We start from the raw sequence: 18,180 nt of genomic DNA on the forward strand, positions 1-18,180 counted from the left end.
CATAAATCGAAAATCCTAAAATTCTTGGAGCCCTAATAGCCGACCCGCCACCATTTTCTCTCTGCTCCCAAAACTTTCTTCCGGCAAAAACCCTACTGGTAATTCCCTTCTCCATGTGAAGATTTCTCAACTTAATCTCCGAATTGACAAGTAGAAAGGATTAAAATCCTCTTGAACTATTGTTTCCCCTTACAATTACGATTCTTCATCTTTTTTTTTTTGCAGAAGCGGGGAGTGTGTAGAATGGAGGGTAGCAGCAGCAACGCATCAGTTCAGCAGCTGACGGCGGAGGCAGCTGCACAGCTACAGGAAGGCATCGGTTTGGTGCTATCTAGATGGACTGCTCTTCAGATGGCTATCGAGAACGAGTGGGGTGGCCGAGGCACTCGTGAAAAATCGAATCAACTCAATCTTGACATTTTTTCAGCTTTCACACAATCCAAAGGTACTTCCAATTGATTAATACACCATCCGTTTATTCAATTTATTAGGCACTAAGTTCAAGAATCAGAAATTGTTAAAAAAACATTCTTTTTGGAAGAAACTGAAAAGGAAAATAGCATATTGAAAAGAGGGAGTAGCATATTAAAGCCAGTAACAGCTGCTAATGTATCTTTGTTTTCTCCCTTCTATTAGTTGAATGAAGTATTTGCTTTTCATTTTGTATGCAGAAAAAATATACATGGATGATATAGAAGAAATTCTAGATGAGTTCATGATATCTCTAAATACTGAAGTCAATGATGGCAGCCTTGAGGAGGTACAGTGCCAACTCCTTGCCAGTGTAATTTGTAGAATCTTTGTTGGCTTTTTGGCTGTTAGCTCAACTCAAAATATTGTTGGGAATGAATTTTTTTAGACAGTGAAATTAAGTGGAACATTTTTTATTTATTTATATACATATAGTTGTTTTCATGAATATTATGAATTCGTGTGTTTGAATTTAGATTTTTCATCTTTTTGTTTAGTTTAATTATAAATTATATGCAATCGGAAGTTTGAACAATAAAAGAGAAGGAATTTATTGAAGTTTTGCCTATCGTTGTTGAGTATTGTAATTCTTTGAAAAAAATATGTGCTCATCCAATGAGAAACTTATGTGCTCATCCAATGAGAAACTTTGTATTGACGGAGTTTTGCTTTGTAGGTTAGAAGATTGAGGCTCTAATCTCTGTCTCAATAAAAAAAAAGGAAAAAAAAAAGAAAAGAAAGGAGAAGAGGAGAAAAGATTGAGGCTTTAAAAATATAGGCTGGTTTCTCCCTCCTCAAGTGGCTTTCTATGGCTCAATTTCTCACAAGGAGCCATCTGTAGATATTGAAATAACTGTTCAATGAATCAAAGTTCTAGAGCCAAGTCTGATGTATGCTTCCATAACAAGCAATATTTGTGATCTCTATCAGGTAGCAGAAAAATTGATGTATATGCATGAAGAGTGTCTGGAAGGGAATTTCAATTCAATCAAAGTGCTAAGAGAAACAAATGTTGGGAGGAGTCCTGCTACTTATGTCAGACAAGTAAGCGCCCCTTTTTATTGGCATAAGGTTTGCTGTATCCTATCATATGCATAACAAATAGTGATAAAGAATAACTAGTTGAGTGAATTATTTATGTAGAAGTATTATTTATGGGCGTTTTCGGATATTGCTGTATCCTATCATACAGTTAACTTTTGTCAAATACCTGATATGCCCAAATTTCATTTGTAATGAATATGAATTAAGGCCTAAAATACTTCTTAAAGGTTCTCTTTTAGTTCTTCTCAAGTTCCTATTCCCTAAGAAAGAGCAACACAAGTGCATTACTTATGGCCAAACACAAGTTAACTAATTATTTATGGGCGTTTTCGGACCTTCAAATTCGTCTTTATGGCCAAGGCTTTGCTAGATTATCCACCTTTCTAAGATACTTGTAGCAAGAACTCACAGTGAACATTACTTTGCTGTTGGATTTCCATGTAATGATCCTCTATATTTGACAGTTGCAGATTCATGCTCAACAGATTAAACATTTCAGAGTCCTAGTTACCTCCAAATCATTACATTTCCTCTGAAGTTGATGTTCCACACCCGTTTATTCTAAGTCAGCCAGTAAGGAAGTGTTGTTTACTGCTATGGTAAATAAATCAGGGAATAAGTCCATCAAAGGGTTGTTCACGTCCATCAAAGGGTCATGACTAGCCCAATGATAAGCAATTATTCTGCCATTACCAACTTCAAAATCAATTTTAGCCTTAAAGCAAGGCCAAAGTTATATGATGCCTTTCCAAGCAGAAACGCCGCATGGTGTTCTAACATCACTGGAACGCCAGTATCCTTCAACACCATATTTGTTTTTAATGACACACATCCACAATGACTCCACCTCACGTTAAACCTATATTATTTTTAACCCCAAAATAAATTTGCATCTTAGTATGATTGCGGTGATATCTTGACCAATATCATTCCCAAGTGGAAAGTGCCTTATATTGAAACTATTGCTCTTTTGTATATTGCCCGTGTAATGCATATTTCTTCCTAATTATTTGCTGGCAAATATGCTTCAGAAAATCTCTATAAAGAAAGTAAATACTTTCAAACAATGATTGATTTTATTGCTTACTTTTCCAAAACTTTCCAGGATGCTAGTGATGACGATGACAGTAGTAATGATGGGGGTAACAGAAATGAGAACTTGGGCAACAATTCATCTGATATGACAATTGATTCTATGGAAACCCAGTCAAGTTTGGGCCAGGATATGATGATTGAACCCGTGATAAAACATCCCGCTGAAGTGGACCCGGATGGGTGGACGACAGTAGCTACGAGGCGTAACAAAGGTAGAAGGAGTTAAAAGCACTAGAGACCCATGCGGCTAAAAAGAAAGGAATTAAACAATTTTTTTGTTCCCTAACCTTAAACATGAAGGAATTTTGGAATATTAATGAAATAGTATCATAGTTGTCGTAATTATGGTGATTGTAGTTTGGCTTTGCTTCCTTGTTCATCCATGAATTCTCCACCAATTTTCTTCAGAGATACGATTATGTACTAGTGTAACAATGATTTTTTGTAGTTTTGAGTGTTACTGAGGTCCCATTGATGTTGCTTAATGCCATTGGTATTCCAACTTTTTTCATGGCCATAGAGTTAATGACCCCAAAAAAGAATACTCCATCAAGGCAACCAGGTCGTTCTCAAGCGAACACAATATAATTATATCCACTGTTAGCATCATATGCATGCAGTGAAGCTAACCAGCTTAGCCAGATTTACAGATGCAAATGGCCAATTTTAGGGACTTTTCAGCAGTGCCCAGGTGCTTGAAAATTGAGACTGTTTCATACGATTAGTCGTCAGATATTCATTTTTCCATGAATGAAGATTGATGCTGATGATAATATTCACATGTGTGTCTAGTACTCTATTGCTTTGACCCAAAATAGAGAGTAGGAATTGCACCTGGTAGCAAGCTTTGACCTTGTAACTTAATCCTGTATTCTTAACTTTTACTTTATAGTTAGTGTTGGTAAACTTCAAACAAAAGCCTATCTTACATCATGTGTGTTTGTTTCCATCAGTCCATGTGGTTTTCGCTGTAATGACTGATGGATTTAGCTCGAGTTCAAGTGCAATGCAATTTTCTTGATAAAATACAAGTCTGCTTCAACAAGCAAAAATGGTTGAGAAGTTAAAAGTTTACTGTTTGAAATAGAGTAAAATAACCCAAAATCTTATGAGCTGATCCAAAATCACCTACTCGATTGACAAGCTTTTTCTTGTACTTCTTGTTATCATCATTGTCATGTGTTGGTTTAGAATGCAACAGTTTGAAAATCTTCGGCATGAATGCAAATGTTGTTGGATTAGCTATGGAGTCAGAACAGTGGAACCTTTCGACACCTCTGTAAAGTAATGTTTCCTGAACATTTCGATGATCAACAGAGGAGAAATGGAACTACATCAGGGATCTGTGCTAAGTCCTTTTTTTTTGGCCTTGGTGATGGATGAGTTGACACGGTCTATTCAGGAAGACGTTCCATGGTGTATGCTATTTGTGGATGACATAATTTTGATTGATGATACTTGGGAAAGAGTTAATGATATAGGTTGGAGGTTTGAACACAAATGCTGGAGTCCAAAGGGTTCAGATTGAGCAGGACCAAAACATAATACTTGGAGTGCAAATTTAGTGTTCCGATGGAGGAAGAGAGCATGGAAGTGAGGCTTGCCACTCAACCTATCCCCAAGACAGAAAGCTTTAAATATCTTGGATCCATCATCCAGAGAAGTGGGGACATTGATGATGATGTCTCGCACCGCACTGAGGCAGTGTGGATGAAATGGAGGCTTGCCTCTGGAGTCCTGTGTGATAAGAAAGTACCACCTAAACTTAAAGGTAAGTTCTACAGAACGATGGTTAGACCAGCGTTGTTAAATTGAGTGGAGTGTTGGCCAATAAAGAACTCTCATGTTCAGAACATGCATGTAGCGGAGATGAGGATGCTGAGATGGATGTGTGGATATACTAGGAGTGATAAGATCAGGATTGACGTTATTTGGGAGAAGATGGGAGTGACATCTGCGCCAGACAAGATGACAGAAGCGAGATTGAGATAGTTTGAGCATGTGCAGAGGAGGGGTGTCGGCGCCCCAGTTAGGAGGTGCGAGCGGTTAGATTTAGGGGTTGCGGAGGGGTAGGGGTAGACCGAATAAAATTGGAGAGAGGTGATTAGACAAGATGTGGCGATACTCAATATCACCGAGGACATGACCTTAGATAGAAAAGACTGGAGGTCGCTAGTAGGGATAGAATGGTGTTTGGCCGAGTGCCGGTTTAGGGTGGTCGTAGGTTTAGGCGTGCCTATATAGTTGTGTTGTTATTGCTTTTGCCTTTGATTATCACATTATCACATTACTTGCTATCGTTATTGTTCTTGTCCTGTAAAATTTGCATCGCTTTTCATTTTTTTTGTGCCATTATGCTATATATATTGTTTTTCTCTTTTACTTGGGACTGTGACTTTTGAGTCGATGGTCTTTCGGAAACAACCTCTCTATCTCCATGAGATAGTGGTAGGGTCTGCGTACATCCTATCCTCTCCAGACCCCACTTGTGGGATTTCAATGGGTATGTTTTTTTTTTTCGATGATCAACATCTTAAGGCTGGTTTTGGCAGCTGAGTATGATATTTTGAGGATCAAATCAAAGATGATGTCGGCGATTGGTTGTGGTGGTGTATAGGTTGTAGATGGTAATAGGACAGGAGGTGTGGCTGTTGGCAATGATATTGGTTGTGATAATAGATGTGTGGTAGTGGCAGAAGCCAACGATGGTGGATTTGTAGTGTAATATTACGAGAATCTTCTTCCATGTGAAACCACAAACGAAAGAAAAAAAAAGGAAAAACATGAAGATTAGCAAAGATAATCAGAATGTCTGATAGCAAATCTTAAGGGGTACCTACATGTAGATAAATATTTTGCTGAAAGGTCTAAACAGCAAAACTAAAGCTCCCTACAAACTTCTATCCTATAACAATGCCAATGCAATGGCTTACGGAAGGGACACATCACAAAAGCACAAAGGACTATAGTTTCTGATTTCTTGCATTCATCCCCAATATAATCACCAGAAACAAGCATAAGTTAGTTTTCTCCACCAACAGTGGCTTAGACAAAAAATTGACGAAAAAAACATAAGACCTTCAGTCATCATTACAGAACCAGGAATTCCATTAGTTTAGCAGAAGAACATTGAACTGCGAACATTCTTGTGAAGCCGAGGCAATGGAGGGACTGGAACACTACCAGATGTTGCAACTCCACCGTGGCTTGAGGAAGTCTCTGACAGTTCATCAAACTTGATAAACTGTGCCACCTGTGCTGCTGCCAAGTGGGCATAACATATAGGTGCAACTGCTCGGAAGAAAAAGAAGAAATTCATCAGATCAGCATAGTAGTAGTATGTGATGATATTCTAACACCTTTAAAGCCAGTAAAGAATCATAATAATTCCAGATTATTCTTACCAACAGAGATGGCTGTGGTACTTCTCTGATACCTGCAGTCCAGTAGTAGAAAAAATATATAAAACCTCTCAATAAAGGATTTTAAAAGTAGTAACATCCATTCTTCATAAGGAGATTGTTTGCTTGCTTACACATAAGACAGTGAATGGACCAGCTCTTGCATGTCATCTGCTGAGAAACCAATTTCATCATGCAGAATATGGTAGTGTGTAGGTCTTGTTGTTCCCTGAATAGAACAAAGATGACAGAAGCTCATCATGGAAGCATTGAATATGAATCGCGGAGCAGACTCAGAGAAGGGATTTAGAAACTCACAATAGGCCCAGCATGAGCACACATGTAGAAGTCATTGGTCTTTGGATGGCAAATTCCATTGTCAATCACAGTCCCTGGCATAGGAAGATATTTCAAGGAAGTTTCTACAGAATCAATCAATCAAATTATACTCCACTAACAACACAAGCTAGGTAGCTAAAAGTACAAACCAGGAGGAACATTATCTGGTGAGTTAGTCTGGAAAAATCTTGTGTGGTGGTTCTTTTGTGCTACAATGACAGTGAACTTTGGAGACCAATCTTCTTCCAGATGATTGCAAGCCTAGAGAATACAGTCATATTTTTTTTTATCAGAAAGAGAATAGGTTTCATGGAAAAACTAAGTTGCAGTTACTGCACATTCAAACCTCGATAATCTGATTGAGCTCAATGTTAATGACTTGGTTGAACTGAGACTCACTAACTCCATCTCTGTACATCAGAGACAACTTTATCATCAGCAATGATTAACTTTTAATGTGCTGTAATTAGAAGCAGCCAAAAGATATACATAGGAAACAGGTTTCTTGAAATTATACCTGAAAATGATGATGTGCTCAGGTTTCACATTTTTAGAACTTGAGTAAAAATCCCTCAGCAGCTCCCTGGAAACAGGACAAACTTCTTAAGCAACAAAATGTATACGATAAACCCTTAACTACAAACAACTAATTGAGTAAGCAACTACCTGAAAAGGCCCACATCTTCGGTGTCCGATATTTTCTTGTACAGAGAATCCATCATTTCAAGCTTTGGTGACTGTGTACAAACAGCTGCTCGATACCGTGAAATCAAGGGCCATTGTCTAGAGCTGACCACCTGGTGATCTCAAATTCATAAAATCAATTTCAGTCTAACACCAAGAGAAGCAAGCAGAGTGTAAAATGAGCAATAATCTTTTACTACCGCTGCAATGGAGGGAGCATCTGATCGTCCAGGTGAGCCATGAGAGACATCCATCCCAATAATGATAGTGGGGACTCGGGAAATCTGAGGTAGTGTAGGGACAAGCTCCGTGGTCAGAAAGGAATTCATGCCGCCCAGCTGCAAAGAAGAAACAGATATGGAAGAAGTGTTTAATCAATCAGGAGTCAGTAATAATTGTTGTAAAAGCTTTGTCAATTCAAATCTTGCCTTTGCATTGATTTTCAAGAGCACATTGGTAAGGTACTGATCATTGATCTTTGTAGGAGCAATGCATTGTGTAACAACTCCAAGATCAGCTAAATTCCTTCTCTTCCAGGGGCCTTCAATATGGAAAATTACCAGAAAAGAGACAATTAAAAAAGATATGCCAGCCATTATTATTTTTTTTTAAAAAAAAATTAAATATAAGATCCTGAAGAAACCAAGATTAGTTGGCTCTAAGGCAACAACCATAAAGGTCAGAGTTCTTTCTCTCTGGCAGAATGCATAGAAGGAACTGAGGTGGAGCTGGAAGTTTTGATTTCAGTGCTTCTAACATCTTCTCAACTCTCACAGGAGCAGGGTTACGCCTGAACTGCTGATTCTCCTCAAAGATATCATATGGTGGATTGATTAACTACATAGGTGATGTAACACGTTAATGATGCAGAAAAATGATTTTAACCAAACACACGCACATATTGCACCCCAGAGTGGGAAAGGTACTCACAATTCCTTTCATTTTCCCACACCTTTGTAGATCCATACAAAGCTTACGGACATCACAACGGGCAGAAAAGTTCACAGCTGCCCAACGCTCAAGTTTGACCGGTTCAACCAATTGCTATGTTGGCAAGATTCAAATTAAAGGACGACCATGGATTAATCATGGGGAGAAAGTAAAATACGTTGAGCAAGATACCTACCTTCTGGTTAAAATTCCACCTTCCATTTCTAGGAAACAAGTCTTGTTCATCCCCTACCCTCAACTGTAGTACAAGTAATAAGAAATGTTAAAAATCCTGTCAGCCATACATATACAAACTCGAATTCTATAATTTACAGTGCAACCTGAGAAACACTTCGAACTTAAAAATGACAAGAGAACAACAACAGCAGGACATTGAACACTAACTATGTCACCTTTGGAGCTGGCAAGACTCGACCTTCAACTTGAGTAAACTGATCACTAATTGAAATTCCAGCAGATCCAAGAAGAGAGTCAGCCTTATAGTTGCTGGTCTTTAGAGCCTGCAAGTTTACGTCATAGGGAAATGCATAGCTTGTATGAAATGAGTACAAGCTACAATTGATTCAAGAGCTTACATCTGTCAATGTTCTCATCCTTTCTTGGGGCTTTTGTCGGGATTTTTCTACAAGGGAAGCCCTTTGTAGATTGGACAGGGCCTTGGTGTAGCGCTGCAGAGACACCAGAGAGCAAAGCTAGCAAGACAAAGGAAAAACTGTGAGGTCACAACCTTAAAAGTTGCATATATTAGCAGTTGTTAGTTGTCTAGTACCTCAAGAGGAATAAATGTTGGATGTTTCGGTTTCCCAACGTTAATGCAAGGAAAATCTCCAGAATATTGTAAAGGAATACGGCGATGATGAGTGAAATACTCATAAACAGTCGTCTCAACCTCTTGCACTCCCCCATTCCCATTTTTCTGCTTCAAAGTGAAGCTGAAATGCAAAACAACCGAAATTGAATATGTGCTCGATAGCAAATCATCCAGAAAATGTGAAAAGGCAAAATGGATTTATAATGAACAAACTGACGTCTGCTCTTTGCAAGGCTTATCAGTGAGACCGGTGATTTTGTATTCCCTATTTGAGGGGCTGGCCTTGATCCTCAGACTCTTCAGCATCCTCTTTGCCTGGAAAGAGGAGCAAATATGAAAAATTAGAAGGTACTGTTGCAACGAAAAGAGAATGAGTACTAGTTACCTTGGACCAATCAATCTGATAAGGATCTCTTGCATTTTGGTTTGCAAGAAGGAAATCTATCACTGCCCCTGGCTTAACAATCATTGTGGTTGACACATCTGTAAATTCAAAAACCATAAGATAGTGCTATGGGGGTTAGAAAATGTAGTGATTTTCTGGATAACAATTTACCCATGTTCAATGAAAGGCCTCCTTGCGTGGCCCGGAAGCTTGCATGGAAACCTCGGCATCCTGAAACTCCTCCACCAAGATCAACAAAGTTTCTAGCCTCATTGTGAAAAAAAGATTGGCGCACAATAAGGCAGCCCCTGTAACAAAAAAATACACGAGTTTTAGAAAACCAGAATAAGTTATCAAAGCAGAAAAATAAGATAAATTCCATACCGTTTGGCAGCATGCTGCCTCAGAATTATGTCAAGCACTCTCACTGCCTCTTGATACTTTTCAGAATCTTGTCCCCGGAGTGCATTTGCAATGGCTTGCATTGGTATTTTTGCAGCATACTTAATTACCACTTTGTATGCCTTTGACCATGGCTGCTTCTTTGATCTTTTCCTATCAACATCACTGGGACTCCCTCCAGGGCTGCCTCGAGTGGTTCTGTACACATGAAGCAAACTTTAGCTGATAAATACCATTGGATTATATTACAACAAAAACATTTTATTGAAATGCACAAAGAAATTCAACACTACTGCACCTGGATGAAGAAATATCCTCCAGGACAACATCAAACTCAAACTTCTTCCCGGGCAGTTCACCAATAGTGAACAAGCTCTTCTCCCCATCATAAGCAAAGTCTTTGCCAGCTAGCTCCATTGCATATGTTTGGTGGACCTTGTCAAGGATTTTTCGTCCAATTCCTTTCACCTCTATGGGGTTTCCATCTTCATAATTTAGAGCAACCTGAGGCAGTAATGATCATTATTATCTAAAAGTATAGTTTGAAACATATCGAGCCAAACACGTAGCATTACACATTGTATTTAGCTCAATGAAATTGAATGTAATATAAATAGGTGAAAGCTTACACTATAGTGGAAGAAGTGCCCATCAGAGTTGTTCATCCCTACTTTGAAATGGTTGGTGAGTAGGCGAATCTTTTGTCCTTTTGACCCAGTTCCTTGTCGAGCCATAGGAACACGGTTTGATTTTGTTGTTGTACCTTCATCTTTTGAAGATACCATTTCTAATAGCCTTGGACCAAATAAATATACTCAATACATTAATTTTTCAGAGAAGGTTAAAACAACAGTAATGGGATTGTAAGTGCCATGAGCTTTATAAAATGATACAGTATCATCTTTCAGGTGGGAAAAAACATAGATATAATCTACTCTGCTTTATATATCTACTCTGCTGTATATATCCGGTCAGTTTGTCAATAGTTTTAATTGGTACCGTAAAGTACAATAGAAAATGATGTGATATGATAAAATGTTGTAACATGATGTAATTTTAACAGACATCAACAACAGAACAGGCAAGACAAGCTCAGAATTTTCATCCTTCGATTCAGACATGCTGCATTCTGTGGCTAGAAAAATATAATCAGAGAATTGTCAATACAGGTAAGAGTGGAAAAGAGGATAGATTTCATACCCTTAATCCAGGCAGAAAAACTTCAAAATGGGGTGGCAGATAGAATAGTACAACTGCAACCGCATATCGATAAGGGGCCAAAGAAGGAAAAGTAATAGATTTGAGAAGAAGAAGAAACAAAAGCTCTGCATACATGCATGCACAGACACATAGAGGCACATAACATAGACCAATGTATAAGAAGAAATAACATTGTACAATGTACACTATTGAATTATATTTGGGTTGTGTAAGGCCTTTAAAGAGGTATAATAAATGTAGTGGATTACTCCACTCATCATGTTAAGGTTTCAAGTTGGATCCTTCGATTCTTTTCCATACCCACACGCAAAGGAACATGATTATACATTATTGATAAAAATGCATCCTTTCGAACAACTTAAGCTTTTAGATGAGCTAGGCACATCTTACTACTTAAGTTTAGTAAGACAAGCAGCTAGGAAAAAACAATATGATAGTAGACCTTGAATCTCTGATGAATAAATAAGAAAAAATGATGTCAAAATTTCTTCACTTTTATAATGATAGTGGTACTATAATCACCTGCCCAATCTGCAAATTAAAGAACATAACAGTAGTAGACCTAATGGAGAAATACTTGTACAGAATTGATAATACTTTTAATGATGCAACTTTACTAATCAGTAATTTTATTGGTACAGTAAAAAACACAAGAAAAATAAAGGTATATAATATTGTGGTAACAGAATGATTAAAATGGCACACAGTAGTATTCAATTTTCAGACAAAGGGAAAATATTAAACCACAACATACAGTAAAACTCCATTAAAAATGACCATAGCTAAGGAAGAGTATACTCTTTAGACCCTTTATCCAAAAGGAAAAAGTAAAACATATATTTTTAGAAAGAAGACCATTTAAGCTTAGTTAGTTAGTATATATTTTTTTAAAAAGACCATTGCAAACATGGTTTACCTAATTATCATTCTAATTTCTTAAGATTTCATTCAACAAATACAGTATATTCCAACTCTTCAACTAAGAAAATTAGCACACAAGATTCCCTACATGTAGAGTAAAAATAAAAAACAACTCCATGTATTCATAAGGAGAAACAGAGAGGGAAAGAATATACCTACCTTCAGTGAGACCCTCTTTTTCACCTTGTAAAATCAGACCTCAAAACCTGTGCAAACAGCTAAGAAAAATGAATTACTCAAATTTTCTTTACCTTTGTAAGTAAAGATAAAACTATATCCCTGTTCAACTTTTATGCAAAAAGAACTAGAGGACAAATATATCCTTTTTTTGGCAAATCTTCATTGCTAGAGTTGCAGTAGTAGAAGACCAAAAAGAGGTAAGATTTCATTTTTGGCAAACAGACTCACAGCACATGAGCCGGACCTAAGAGGTTGATTAAACAGATACTCCATTAATGAAGAGCTAAAAACACACACAACTCAACATGCAGATAGCACAGACACACACTGATACAAAAAGTAAAAGTAAAATAAATCAGATCGTATGAATCAAAACAAGAAAAAAACAAATATTCTTTCACCTTACAAATACTGTGCTATATGCATATATGACTCAACATGAATACCAAGAAACACATATTCAGAGAGCAAACAAAACTCACCATAAACAAAATCCACCTTATACAGTATATAGAGAAAGAAAAACTATGAGGATACCTCGGTCTTTAAACTCTCACAGAGTACTTTGTAATCTTTCTTTACTTTGTAAGTTAATGGTAGTTTAAGACAAATACATCTCTTATAAGGATAAGCATATGGCTAATTATTATGAAATTAAAGTACTTTTTTTCCTTTTCTGGCTGACTAATAATGGTTGTTTTCAAAAACCTCTTACCCAAAACGGAAAACGGAACGATTTCCAATGCAATGGGGTTACTGTAAAAGTGAAACAATCAAGGAAGACCAAGCAGCAACAAAAGATCAAAATACCATTATATTCAAAAGCAATATATGCAGAAAAATATACACACATATATATACAGTGATATCGTTACGTACCCATAAAAAATATTTCTTCAAAACCCCATATATACAAAAGCAAGGAAAAATATCACAATACTGTACACGACGGCAAGAAAATCTGTCAAGAACAGCATAATATTGTATACAAAAGTTTTTTTTTAATCAAGAACAGCACAATATTGTTACGAAAGCAAGAAAATATATCAAGAAAAGAACAATATTGTACACGACAACAAGAAAATCTATCAAGAAACACAACATAATATATACAAAGGAAAAACAAGAAGAATTTATCAAGAAACAGAGCACAATATAGTATACAAACAAAAAAACAAGAAATCTATCAAGAAACACAGCATTATGTTATCAAGAAACAGAGCATAATGTACAGAAAGAAAAAACAAGAAAATTTTATCAAGAAACAGAGCATAATATAATATACAAACAAAAAACAAGAAATCTATCAAGAACACAAAGACACATACAAAGACGATTAGTATACACCTATGAAGAAACACCCACCTCATGAAAACCCCATATATTGTATATACAAAGCAAGAAAAACCATCCAAACACAGACACTATGAGAGACAGAGAAATAATGTTGCTTACTACACAAGGTATATAAATATGGAGGTTGTGGGATAGCGCAACAGATTGGTGTAGCACACTGCGTCTGCTGCTGGTAGTAAGTAGCATACCGTATTTTGAGTGGTGAAAAAACCGTACGGATGAGGCCCACCTCTCCGTGTCCTTTTTCATATATGCTTCGTTCTTTCAACTCTCCTTATTTCACTCTTTTAGTCTTTTTACAAAACAAAATTTGTGTATATTTATCTTCTTAAATTTCACCTATAACGTCCTTCAAGAAGGTAAGTATATGCCACCTCCCATGGTAGGGAAGTACATATTTATCTGCACTCACTATTTACGCTTAATCAAGCAATTTAACTCGAAAAGTTAAAATAAAAGTATAGTTGCATCTAAGTGACAAATGTATGTATCACTAATTTGGTGTAAGCAATGGGCGGGTATAAGTTTGTATCGAAGGAGATTTGGAGTTATGAATCTTAAGTTAGATTAAAACTATTTTGACATGTAGTAAAATATGATTCTACTTGGCAAAATTACTTATTTTTTTCATCAAAAGATTGACTAAGGGATGTTTGGATTAACTTTTTAAGCTAAAAGCTAAAAGAAATAAGTTGGTCATATTCAACTTTTGATTTTTAACTTATTTTTGTATTATTTTTTAAAAACTAAAAATAGGTGCTTAAAGACACTTTTTGTCTTTTCCAAACACTTTTAAAAATAAAAAAAATAAAAAAACTTAAAAGCCAAAAACTATGTAAAATAAGCCAAATCCAAACACCCACAAAATACTTTTATTCTCAAGAATATTTTTTTTTTTTCAAAAATACTTTTGCCCCTCAAAAGTTTGGGCTTAAAGAATACATAACTTCTTGGGGTTTCTTCTTGACATAAAATAATGTTAGAAAGGACAAAAACTTATCACATCTAGAATAAAGAATTCAAAATCAGATAACTTAATATGGAAGGATCAATATGTGATAATTTGGTGAGATAATTGCGCAAGTTACACTTTAGATAATGTGACATAAAATAGCTCAAAATCACATGAAGTATTAGGAGAAGTGCATCCAAAATAATAAATGAACACTTCCTTGAGACCTTGAGAATGTTTTTAAACTTATTTCCAATCTTGGGAACTTGATGGGATATTTTTTTATTTTTTTTTGGAAAATAATATTTTTGATCCCTCAATTATACGTAAATTATGATTTTAATTCTTGTAATGTCTGATTAAGAATATTTGATTTTTAACTAATTGAAATGTGTTTTTGGTCCCTTATGTAGGAATGGGGGTGAGTAAACAGAAGGGAATCCCTATTGTTAGTGATATGCTGCTATGGTGAGTGAAACATCTTTCACCATACTGAAAAGAAGACAGGTGAGAGCGAGAGAAAAAGCAAAGTCCGGATGTAATATTTGAAAGGTATGAACTAACTGAAGAAGTTTCAACATCTAATATATTTACATAAAAAAACAATTTTATCTATATATAAATAGTGTAATTTTTTCCAAGCTGGCTACCAAACGATAATAGTTTTTCACACCAAATTAAATTTTTGTGTCATTGTTGTTTGATTCACTTCTAATCTAAAATCTTTCATATTTAATGAAAAGTTAACTAAGAATATAATACAATGTGCACCTCTGCCATTGAAGGTTTTTGTTTTATTTCTTCGAAGATTCAAAATCGAGTATAACAATGTATATATGTGTATAAAACCTATTATACACCTAAAAATATATAATGTACATGTGTTGTATATAGCTATTTGATACCGGAGATAAAATGGAAATCTAGGATTAAATTTGAGATTAAATTTGGTAGAATAAATTAGTCCAGGACTATAATTCGAAATAATTTAATCCGTGTACCAAACGATAATTTCCAAATCACTATGAAACGACTTCAAATTTTGTAACAAATTTCCTTAGACTATTTCTAACAAATTTAAACAACACCCCCCTTTAAATTTCTCACAAAATCAAATTCAAAATTTAATCATTTGATACAGCATAAATGAACTTTTTTTAGTATACCTAAAGATAACAACAAATCTATTATGTAAGACGTATATATATATATATATATATATATATATATATATATATATATATATATATTAGAATAATTAATGAAGAGTTGATTACCTTTATGTAGTTTTATGACGATGTGGCTCTCGAAGGACAATTCTCTCCACCACCAGAGAAGAGAGGTGATTTGAGTATATTTATAAAATGTTGTTCATAAATTTATTTCCTATTTTAGTGTCATTCATAAAACATTGATAATCTTGTAATATATAACATACCATTTATAGTGGCGGGCCGACTGAATTTCGACTAAGAGGGTTTAAAATATAACGAAATAGACACAAAATTTGGACTTGAAAAATACACCCTTGCATTTTTATTCTTACCCACCTGACCCATCCAATTAAAACTCAATTTTTCTCTTATAATAGACTCCCTCCAGTCCAATATATAAATAAATTATTGAAATATTTTTTTATGATTTAAAATTAATAAATTTTACAAAGTTTAAAAATGTATTAATTTTTTTCTTTAGAACCACCCTTCTTTTTAGTAATATTTTCGACCAAGTGTAAGTCACAAATGATTGAGTATCTTTATTTGTAAAAAGAGTTTGAGAAAAATCAAAAAAGGTAATATTGACAAATTAACCTTTGATTATGTAATGATTTTGTAACACCCCAATTTTTTTTCTATTAAGATTCGAACCATTCTTCATGTACGTATAAGATCGAACTCGAAGGCTTCAATTTGTATATATGATCTATGATTGATTCATAAGTATTTAAAATATTATATGTGATTTAGGGTCATAAGGAATCCCAAAAAAAATCAAGCCAAGTCCAAAGAATTCCTTTCGGCTAAGTTTTCGAATGAGTTAGTATAAGGGTCAACTTCAAACGACCATATCTCCTAAAATATAACTAACTGGGTGTCCCATAACCTATCAAATTAAAGGTCTTTGAGTCTTCTTTCCAACGCCACCAAGATTGTATTTTTCCGAGTTCGGAGTCAAAAGTTATGCTTGATCGAACAGAGAAGACCTGCAGCGAATTTTGGCCGATTTTCCAGATTTTGTAGGGATATTTTGGTAAAATTACCTAATATCTATATACATAACTGGACGCGTTTTGGATCATAATTTCAGTCTTTTTCCTCTCCAAATAACCCAAATCTTTATCCCCTTCTCTCTCAAATTATCTCCAATAAAATCCTCTCAAACTCAAGGATTCAAGTTTCCCTTTGAAGACCTAACATCAAGGTTTCTTCAAAATCTACACTAAGGTATGTAAGGTTACTAAAAACATAGATTAAATTCACCATGTGCCCTACATCTTATTTGAGATTGAATTTTCATAAGAATTGGGTTTTCTTGATAGATTTATGTCCTAATGAGTTCATACATCTATTAACTTGATTTTGTTATGTTGATATTGATAAGTTGAGAAATTGATAAATGTTTCATGTTTGATATGAGTTGATTGATATGAGTTGTTATACATATTTTGTTATGTCTAAGAGTTGATTGATATGAGTTGTTATACATATTTTTGTATGTCTATGAGTTGATTGATATGAGTTGTTAAACATATTTTGTTATATTAACAATAGATAATTAACTTGCAGTAACTTGAAATCCGTTGGTACGTTACAGTTTAATTCAACTACCAAATGATGGAACATAGAAAGAATACTAAAATGTTGGTTAGGATGTTTTCATTAGTTTAACACCTTCACAGATCCAAATTGCTAGAAATAAGATGGGAACAATATTTGATTAACCTTTTAGTTAGCATGAATCCAATTTCTATGAGTTGATGCCTCAATGGAATTCCATTAGCATCATGAAATTAAATTATATTTAAGAAAAAGTTATATTCCTATTAGTATATTCATATAATACTTCCACTTTGATATATTCTAATAATATAAAAAAAGCTAACTTTATCATTTATTTCCTAATTTTACGTGAAGTGTTTGGTTTGGTTTGGGACAACTTGGATAGTTATTAAATAATAATGTTTGGCAAAAGAACACTATGGAAAGACATTCTTTCTAGTCAAAGGTGATGACACAAAGTAATGTAAGCAATATTCTTGATTGGATAATATGATTGGTCAAGAAGCTTGATTTGGGATAGAATTGATGAATTGACAGAGGTCCAAACGAGACTGGTCGATATGATTAGATTAAATTGATTGGATAGAGTTTTATGAGCATTGAGTCTTGGGAGGAGTATCGAGCACCGAATTGGGTAAGAGTAAGTAATAACTCGAATCCAATAACTACGTCGCCAAACGTAGGAAGAAATTGGACCGTTAAAGTCGGATGTTTTCCAAATTACTGTCCTGATATAAGAGGACTTGATTGGTTATGAATTTATGATTTATTGATTCGTTCGTACCCTGGCAAGGTATGAACGGACGTGGCAACAACGTCGGCTTGTTGTACTATCACTGGCTCATAAGTGATGGTTGTCGGATAAGAGAAACTCCCATATAGGTCTTGATAGTACTCTGAGTCGGATTGAGATGGATTGGGCTGGATTGTATGTTATTGGTCCTGTCTAAATTATATTTTGTTTAGACTCAGAATATCTTGATTGAGTTGTACCTTCTTCTGAGTTGAGATTCTGAGTTGATTTGATCCCACCTTGATGTATGTTTCATTCGGCCATTTTACATACTCGTACATTCCACGTACTGACGCCATTTGGCCTGCATCATTTCATGATGCAGAGACAGGTACTAGAGATCATCAACAGGCGCATCGTTGAAGATCTATTTACTTCCAGCTAGTTGGTGAGT

The 18,180-nt window shown here is 35.2% G+C and overlaps 2 protein-coding genes across 13 annotated transcripts; one reads left to right on the forward strand and one right to left on the reverse strand.

Annotated features, from left to right (window-relative positions):
• Positions 1-3,057, forward strand: LOC129886377 (uncharacterized). The gene is made up of 5 exons (XM_055961032.1): positions 1-98; positions 226-445; positions 672-760; positions 1,402-1,515; positions 2,621-3,057. The coding sequence occupies exons 2-5, from the start codon at positions 244-246 to the stop codon at positions 2,834-2,836; spliced, it is 621 nt and encodes a 206-aa protein (XP_055817007.1). The 5' UTR covers positions 1-98; positions 226-243; the 3' UTR covers positions 2,837-3,057.
• A 2,319-nt stretch (positions 3,058-5,376) lies between these two features.
• On the reverse strand, positions 5,377-15,591 carry LOC129886378 (protein argonaute 4A-like). 12 transcript variants are annotated; one of them, XM_055961042.1, is made up of 25 exons: positions 15,491-15,591; positions 11,885-11,931; positions 10,784-10,836; positions 10,213-10,378; positions 9,882-10,087; positions 9,566-9,781; positions 9,353-9,489; positions 9,182-9,279; positions 9,014-9,111; positions 8,755-8,917; positions 8,561-8,677; positions 8,378-8,485; positions 8,161-8,223; positions 7,965-8,078; positions 7,706-7,871; positions 7,463-7,575; positions 7,235-7,372; positions 7,017-7,147; positions 6,868-6,933; positions 6,697-6,760; positions 6,500-6,611; positions 6,330-6,403; positions 6,146-6,240; positions 6,015-6,046; positions 5,377-5,901 (listed from the first exon to the last, which is right to left on the reverse strand). In XM_055961042.1, exons 4-25 carry the CDS (start codon positions 10,366-10,368, stop codon positions 5,726-5,728), a joined length of 2,643 nt encoding a protein of 880 aa, XP_055817017.1. In that variant the 5' UTR covers positions 10,369-10,378; positions 10,784-10,836; positions 11,885-11,931; positions 15,491-15,591; the 3' UTR covers positions 5,377-5,725. The 12 variants fall into 12 exon arrangements, with proteins under 12 accessions (XP_055817017.1, XP_055817014.1, XP_055817011.1 ...); XM_055961039.1 differs by lacking the exon at positions 15,491-15,591 and adding an exon at positions 13,450-13,669; XM_055961036.1 differs by lacking the exon at positions 15,491-15,591 and adding an exon at positions 13,450-13,669 and having other exon boundaries at positions 11,881-11,931.
• Positions 15,592-18,180: the final 2,589 nt, after the last annotated feature.

The sequence above is a fragment of the Solanum dulcamara genome, chromosome 4 (assembly GCF_947179165.1).
Source record: "Solanum dulcamara chromosome 4, daSolDulc1.2, whole genome shotgun sequence".
NCBI lineage: Eukaryota > Viridiplantae > Streptophyta > Magnoliopsida > Solanales > Solanaceae > Solanum > Solanum dulcamara.